Source organism: Gymnodraco acuticeps, unplaced genomic scaffold (genome assembly GCF_902827175.1).
Source record: "Gymnodraco acuticeps unplaced genomic scaffold, fGymAcu1.1, whole genome shotgun sequence".
Taxonomy (NCBI): domain Eukaryota; kingdom Metazoa; phylum Chordata; class Actinopteri; order Perciformes; family Bathydraconidae; genus Gymnodraco; species Gymnodraco acuticeps.
Window position 1 is genome coordinate 82501 of NW_022990885.1, and position 8634 is coordinate 91134.

At 43.2% G+C, this 8634-nt stretch overlaps 2 protein-coding genes across 2 annotated transcripts in view; both read right to left on the reverse strand.

The window, feature by feature from the left end:
• Nucleotides 1-139, reverse strand: part of LOC117557585 (scavenger receptor cysteine-rich type 1 protein M130-like) — a gene marked incomplete at its 3' end in the record, with an annotated part of 81312 nt that extends 81173 nt beyond the window's left edge. The window contains 1 exon segment of the mRNA XM_034233474.1: nucleotides 94-139. Coding sequence (XP_034089365.1) covers nucleotides 94-139 — 46 coding nt within the window.
• Nucleotides 140-5134: 4995 nt separating this feature from the next.
• LOC117557587 (tripartite motif-containing protein 16-like) lies at nucleotides 5135-7453 on the reverse strand. The gene has a single exon (XM_034233475.1). The coding sequence runs from the start codon at nucleotides 7388-7390 to the stop codon at nucleotides 5750-5752; it is 1641 nt and encodes a 546-aa protein (XP_034089366.1). The 5' UTR covers nucleotides 7391-7453; the 3' UTR covers nucleotides 5135-5749.
• Nucleotides 7454-8634: the final 1181 nt, after the last annotated feature.

Genomic DNA, 8634 nt, shown 5'->3' on the forward strand with positions numbered 1-8634 from the left:
TGTGTGTGTGTGTGTGTGTGTGTTTACGAGTAGTTTTTTCTTGAGAGATCACAAAGATATTTGAATATAATAAATAACAAAGTGGATTCTTACCTGAGCTACAGACCAGTAGCATCACCAGCAGCAGCAGGTGATCCATGTCTCTCTCTCTCTCTCTCTTTATTCTGAGCATCTCGTGTTTTGTCCTCGCATTATATCAGCGTAAAGCGAGAGGTGGAGTCTCTCTGGAAACATATCTGATGGTGCGGATATGGTATTGATATCTGATGGTCACTTCCTGCTCTCTCCTCTCTTCACATGTCAAATCATCACATCAGAGGCTGAACATGATCTATTTGGAGGGAAATGATCCAACGCTAGTCTTTAGAAGGAGAGCAAGTCAACGTAAATGTCTCATTTCAAATAACAAACTCTTTCACACACAGAATGACTAACTTTGGGGTTTGCTGCTTAACATTTTGAATCAACTAAAGAACTAAAAGCCAGACTGAACAAAGGCAGCTGCAAAAAACAAAGTGTGCAGAAAAGTAGAAGAAGGACTCTTCAGAGATCAGAGTCGCAGAGCAGAGGACCAGAGTCCGGGGAGGAACAGGTTCAGGTGGAACCAGCTTGGTTCTGACTAAGGAGAGGTTCTGTGATCCTCATGAACCTGTTAAGCCCGAGAGCCCCCGGTACCGGGGCCTGCGGGTCTTTTCTCACGAAACTGTGTCTCAGGGCTTCTTACCTAGTTAGTGTTCTTTCTTTTTATTCATGCATATTTGATAGAGATTTAAAATAAAATGCAGGGTCAGTGCAATAAATGGATTCCAGGTTAATTAGAAACCACTAAAAACTCATAAAAAGTATTGTAGGTACACCTGGGAGCGATAATACAAAAAGGTACACAAAGATAAAAGGCCATGATTGCGTAACAGCATGGTTAGAGTACAAAGCCATTACAGGGTACGAAAAATCTGTTTTAAAAATGAAGATAGTTAATTTTATTTTAACGTTAAAGCGGAAAAAGGTGGAATTGATTGTAGTTAATTACTTTTATTATTATTATCTATTTTATTTAATTATCAATTTTTTATGTATTTATTCCTAATGTTTTCTGATGATTTAAATGCAATTTAAAATTAAACAATTTTTTTTTTTTTAATAGTTCAATAAATGCAGAGTAGAGGAGAAATCTGGGAATTTCACACAGGAATCAACAAAGTAATTATCTTAATCTATGCATCATCATTCATTTGACTATACTTTGTAATATTAATGATGGTTTGCAAAGTAACAAAAGTTATTAAATACAACTAGTGGAGTTAAATGTGCAATATGTGCATCTAAAATGTAATGTGGAAGTTTGAAGTTGTAGAAAATGGAAATACTGAAGTGAAGTACTTTATTAAAAGTATTTAGCTACTGCCCAAGACTGGCTTCTGCTTCCATCCCAGTACAAAGGAGGAATTATATCTTTGATTCCATTAAATCCAGTAAAATGTGCACATTAAACTGGATTTCTCCCACAGTGAGTGTCTGAATAATCCACTGACTTCACCGTGGAAAGCTCTCATGTGGAACAATGCTCTGCCAGAGGTTAACATGTGAAAACAGTTCACTAGAGGTCTGAGGTGTGTTATTCTCAGAGCCTCTGATCACCACAGGGGGGGGAGTGTGTGAATCAGCCCTGAAAATACAGAGCAACACTAAACACTGCCCTCTAGTGGTTAACTGGGGGAACTGCAGCTGTAAATAAGCAAACACTGTATAGCATGGGCCAGATGTGCAGCATTAACCCTTCTCTTGCGATATACTCATATCATACCCCCCTTCCCATACTATTTTCGGTCAAAATTGACCGGTGTGTTTTGCACAGTGATATCTCTGGAACCCCTTATCCAATGTTGATGGTTGACATCTCATTTGAACAGACAAAGCAAGTAGAATCAAGGGGTGACACTGAGGTGTGTTATTCTCAGAGCCTCTGATCACCACAGGGGGGAAAGTGTGTGAATCAGCCCTGAATATACAGAGCAACACTAAACACTGTCCTCTAGTGGTTAACTGGGGGAACTGCAGCTGTAAATAAGCGAACACTGAATAGCATGGGCCAGATGTGCAGCATTAATGATGTTTAGGAACAAAAAACATGCAAATAGCAACTTGTATTGTTTATAGAACATGTGTGTGCATTCTTACTTATTACAATGTAAAACAGCCAGTGTATTAGGAACACGTAGCTGAAACTGCAACAATCCTGTCACAAATGCTGTCTTTATGAAGGTTGTAATACTCAGTTCTTGTTGTTTGGTTTGTTGTAGTTGTTCCAAACCAACAGTTTGTTTGTTTAAAAAAGGGAGTTCAATTAACATCATACTCATTGTAAAGGCTGCAGTTTGTGGTGCTGTTGAATTCAACTGTAATATAGTATAATGTAAAAAAGTATTACTGCAAAAAAAGTTACATTTTGCTATAACGAAAATTCATCTGTGAAATGTGTACACTGTGATTTAATGTACTTCAATTCGTCCCACCCCTGCACATTGATAGAGAGGCGAAGTCCCTCCCTTTCCTCCATGGGACCTTATTTCTGAAAAGTATGTATTGAAGTCGATGGAGAGAGAAAGATTATCGTTCGATCCCGTTTGAATTGTGCCACAAATTACACATATGATGTTTGTCAATTTAAAAGATAATTTTGCAAGTCAACACAATTAAAATGTGTCGTAAAAATGTGAAGTAACACTTTTTGTGTGTGAAACCACTCAATGAACTACATCTCCCGTCTCGCACCACACACCCAGACGGCCGTCACGTTGAAACATTTCACTTCTTTCTTTCAGAATGAGGCGGAAAGTATTAAACGAGGTGGAAATCACTCCAAGTCTGGGCACGTTGAGAGCTGTGCATACACACAAGGGGAGTTAGTCGGTTCCGTAAGAGCCAGCATGCGGGACCGGGACTCTGGGATTTGTAGTCTTTCTAGTTGCGTATTTTTCATAGTCTTATATTTCAACAGTTTTACGACAAACTGTGACTTTTTTGACGTGGAAATGATTTTTTAAGATTGACAAACATCATATGTGTAATTCGTGGCACAATTCAAACGGGATCGAAAGATAATCTTTATCTCCCCATTGACTACAATACATACTTTTCAGAAATAAGGTCCCATGGACCGGAAGTAGATGGACGGGACTTTGCCTCTCGGCTGTTATTGTGTATCATGTGACTTTGACTTTTGAGCTTGTAAATATAAAATAATTTGGAAACGATTGTGGAAATCACCTACTTTAGACAGATTGAAAACATGAAAATAACACACAGTTTAAAACAGGTGATAAATATTTGAATTTGAACATACCTGATTTCCGTTTAATGTCAGTTGGGGTAGCATTAGCAATATTAGCTCAGTTTCTCCTTGTTTTCCTGCTTGTTCCATGTTTGTAAACCATGTTCAGTGAACTCTCTTTTCCTTTTCCTCTTTTTGTCCGTCCTGATCACTTAACGTTAACAGGGTTTATTAACCAGTGCTGGCTCACACACGTTATACATGCTTACTGTGCACTTCATCACTGCTAGTGTATCTATCTCCTGTGTAGACAGCAGGGGGCGCAGTTATACTGAGAGCACAATACATTCACATGAATATCACATTGCCCTTTTCTTTTTAATAGCTTTAAACATTTGGCTGTTATACTGCATTCAACATAACAGTTATCTGGAACTAGTGCAATTCTGCTGTAACAGTATCTTTAAGACTTTTGCATTCACATTTTAGCTTTGAACACATCATCCACACATAGTGCCTGTACTACGTAATGACAATAAGTTGAATCTTCTTCTTCTTCTTCTTCTTGACTCACTCCAGCTACTCTGGCCTGCAAGAGTCTACTTGTGAAAAGCACTGGTACAAAATGCTTGTATAACTTTACACGTTAGGGCCAGCTAATAAGCAGGGCCGTCTCTCCAGGCCGATCATGCAGACTGCGTGGGGCCTCATCTTGCGGAGGGGGCCTCAACTGACCCGAAAATGCGGCGCGCTTATGCGGCGCAATTAGTGTGGCGCGACACGGTTTCGCCGCTGCGCCCCACTAGCATGAGGGAGGGGACAGACTGAGTGATGATGAACACTGTGCTTTGTTTCAGGAGGAAACTCAGTTATTCAATCATGAGAGACGGTTTTGATGAAAGAATACATATTTATTGCCAGGAATACACGAATGAATGTAATGGAGTTTTGGCGATTAGGCCCCATTGTGCAGGAGTATCATTTGGGAGGGGAGAACCGATCCGATGAAACCCCCCGGGGTCTAGACACTGGTGGTGGTGAATGGATAGTTGGTTCGGTCTGAAGGGGAGGGGCTTAGCTTGACCCTGGTGGTGGAGAATGGATGGTTCGGGTCGGTCTGAAGGGGAGGGGCTTAGCTTGACCCTGGTGGTGGTGAATGGATGGTTGGGGTCGGTCTGAAGGGGAGGGGCTTAGCTTGACCCTGGTGGTGGAGAATGGATGGTTGGGGTCGGTCTGAAGGGGAGGGGCTTAGCTTGACCCTGGTGGTGGAGAATGGATGGTTGGGGTCGGTCTGAAGGGGAGGGGCTTAGCTTGACCCTGGTGGTGGTGGTGAATGGATGGTCGGGGTCGGTCTGAAGGGGAGGGGCTTAGCTTGACCCTGGATTCAGAGGGACAGGAGGTGGAAAGGGTGGGGGTGGGTTGCGTCGAGTCACCTGAAATGACAGCTGTCAGAGGGGAGAGCAGATTTAAAAGGTTTACCGGGGCACTATGATAAGCTTGTGAGAATGGAGCGAAGTGATTGGTTAAGCTGGGGAGTGACGCCCCCGATCACTTATTGAGAGGAGAGAGAGTAGTAACTTGGAAATAGTAAATGAATGAATAAAGACGGTCTTCCTGGTTGAACTTGCGCTGAGCTTCAAAGTCTCAGATCACCTCCATCAGCTTCGTACGGCACCTTGGACATAATACAAGAAGAACATCCTTTTTGTTTTTGAAAGACAAACCTTTATTAATTATCCATTTAATTTGATCACACATCCCATCAGTGAAGTCTGTTCAATGATTTCATGATCAGCTTCACTTTCTCCACACCATGTGTTTCATCTCAGCTGTTTCAAACAGAACCATACATGATATCCTTATTGATTATTATCCTGATCAGTTATGTTCTATAAAACATCAGAGTACCCACTTTCTATTTGGACAACAACAACAACAACAACAACAACAACAACAACAATTAGTCTGCAAAACAATAACTGTAATATTATACAATTTATTTCCCGATGAAAGACTCAAGTTATTTACAGCAGAATAATAAATGATGTACTTATTATTATGATCATGACAGGAAGTGATATCATTTCATCTGTCAGAATAATACATGTGATTATAAATGTCTCTGTTGTTTTAGAAAGTGGAATAAAATGTGCACAATAAAAGAAGCTCTGCTGCTTTCTCTCTGAAGACTCAAGAGAAACAACAACAAGAATCAAAAGAAATATCCAACACATATTTAGAGCAAAGTTTCCAGGTGAACAAGGATCCTCCTGAGCAGTGACAGCCTCCATGCTACACAGACACAGGAAGGAGCCGGAAGAAAGTCCAGCATCTACAGAACAACTCGTGAGAAGATGTTGAAGCCCCGCCCATCATGTTTGATTGACAGCTGATCTCTGCAGTGAAGACATGGACAATCAGCTCTGATGGACACACGGTGAGTTTAAGAAGTAGAAGAGTTCCTCCAAGGACTTCAGGCTATTTGAGTTTACAAAACTCAGCTGTGTCTCCATTAATATAATAAAGATAAAGTCCAGCATGTAGCGGCTGAGTGAACGTGGTCTGCACTCTGTGGAGGAGAGTCATGGTTTCAGAGACGCTGTAGAAGGACAGAACACCTGCTCTGTGATCCAGGTACACTCCTACTCTGGAGGACCGAGGACCTGAGACGGGAGTGAGGATACTGTTGTGAAGAAATGAATACCTGTGTTGGAAACAATCTAAGGACCAAGATTTGTCATTGTGTCCAAATAAACATCCAGTCCCTGCTCTGCTGATATTCTTGTATGCGACTGCAACACGAACTCCTGCCCCTCTCCACTCCACCTCCCAGTAACTACGTCCAGTCAGACTCTCTCTACTCAGGACCTGAGGATACCATCCAGTGAATCTGTCTGGGTGACTGGAATGAGACTGTTGTTGGTTCATGAATGTTGCTTTTCTGCTCCCCTCAGATAATAACAGATGTGTCTCTGCTGTGTTTGGATCCAGAGTGATCTCCTGTGAATATTTTAAGAACCAAGCTCTGGTGGTGGGCTCTGCTGCTGACAGTAAAACATCCACCCATTCCTCTCTCAGGACGTCCTGTAGTTTGTCTCTGACTGCTGACAGGGCCGCCATCACGTCCTCAAAGTAGCTCAGAGGACGGAGGTTGATGCTGGAGGAGTGTGTAGCTTCACTGAGGGCTGGCAGTGAGGGGTAGCTGAGCAGGAACTGGTTGTGATCCTCTGTGTGAGACAGCAGCAGCTTCAGCTCAGCGTCTCTCCCCTTCAGCTCCCTGATCTCCTGCTCCAGCTTCTCCTGGAGCTCTCTGACTCGACTCACTTCTCTCTTCTGCTGGGATCTGAGCTGCTGCTTCACATCAGAGCTTCTCTTCTCCATGAGACGGATCAGCTCAGTGAACGTCTTCTCACTGTCCTCCACTGCTTTATCAGCAGAGCCATTGACGGCCTGCACCTCGTGCTGAAGCAGCTTCACCTCCTTCTCTCCATCCTGGATCCTCTGCTGGATGTTGAGTCGACTCCCCTCCAGCTCTCTCTGCCTCTCAGTCCTCTCTGCTGCAGCTGACACCGTGTCGTGGCCTTTGTGTTCGTCCATAGAGCAGAGAGAACAGATACTCTGATGATCAGTCCGGCAGAACAGCTTCATCACCTCGTCGTGACGAGAGCAGATGTTCTCCTGGAGCTTCTTGGAGGGCTCCACCAGCTTGTGTTTTTTAAAGACAGGCAATTCATAATGACCCTGGAGGTGTTGGTCACAGTAAGAGGCCAGACACACGAGGCAGGACTTACAGGCTCTCAGCTTCCTCCCAGTGCAGACATCACAGGCCACATCTTCAGCTCCAGCATAGCAGAGATCAGCAGGAGCAGCTGGGGGTCCAGTCTTCTTCAGCTCCTCCACTAAAGCTGCTAACATGGTGTTCTTCAGCAGGACAGGCCTCGGTGTGAAGCGCTGCCTGCACTGAGGGCAGCTGTGGAATAGCTCTCCATCCCAGTGCTGTTTAATACACTTCATGCAGTAGCTGTGTCCACAGGGAGTCGTCACCGGATCCTTCAGTAGATCCAGACAGATGGGACAAGAGAAGGTTTCCCGGTCCAGCTGAACTCCTTTCTGCGCCATTTCACCTCTCAGTAGCAGCGAGTGTCTGAGCTTCACTTCCTGAGAGCTGAAACTAGTGTGACAGGTTATCTGAACAGCATGTGTGTGTGTGTGTGTGAGCAGTGAATGTGGCCTATCAGCTCTTGTACTTTACACCTGGATCTGAAGGGGAGGAACCAGGAAGTACAGAGTGGAGCTGGCTGTGTCTGAGAGCAGGGCTTATCAAACGCTGACTCATTCCAGGAGGAGCAGCAGCGCTCAGACTCTGACCTACACAGAGCCTCGGTTACAACCTGCTCTTCCTTTGAAAAGAGCTTTTAGTTGTAAAAATAAGTTGGTAAACTTACAAAATCTGAAGGGGGTTAAATACTTGTTTCCTCCACTGTAAATGTATAGCCTCAATCAGTGGCGGCTGGTGGAAAATATTTTAGGTGGGGCTGTGGAAATGGTGATCAAACAATACTAGGGGGGTCCGGGGGGATTCTCCCCCGGTAAAACAAATTGAGAAAAGACCCCTTAAATTATAACTTCTGGTGATGTTAGAGGGGGGGGGGGGGGGGGGGAGGACAAATTGAGGCTTAAAAATATGAGAAGACTGATCAATACCTCCATAATCTTCAGTGTGGTTAGCTATGAATCTTCCAAAACTTCCAAACACCTTGTCCTGGACATAGTTTCTACAGTATAAACTGTGCAACAGTACAGTAGGCCCACACACACTGCAGAACACCGGGGCTTTGGGAACACTCAAAATTACTTAATATGATTTAATTCCCATTTAACCTGTTAAGGGGCTTTTTCCCCCGTTTTTTTCTCACGAAACTGTGTCTCAGCGCTTCTTAAAATGTAATAAACTATTCATGTGTCCTACTCATTTAACGGGAAGAAACTCAGCTAACTGATTATATGAACCATGTTTACCGAAACAAAACACAAGTCTCACAAGAAGCGTCTAAATGAGCCCTGAGCGAAAAAATGCAAACTCACTCTAGGTATAAATTAATGGATATACTTATTGGATATGCACACACAAGCTTAGCTAACAAGCTGAGATTCCACAGATTCTAGAAATATAAGTATCATCACTGAGCGATCAGAACTCGCAACAGGGGAAGCAAATACAGACAACACACGACGTAGCTTTAGGTAGCTAATTCATAATTCCATTTTTATGGACACAATAGTTTTCCTATTAGCTGCTAATGATAGCTTCCAGAGTGAATGACAGCTTCCTGTTTTGTCTCCTTGGATACGAGTCCAAACAA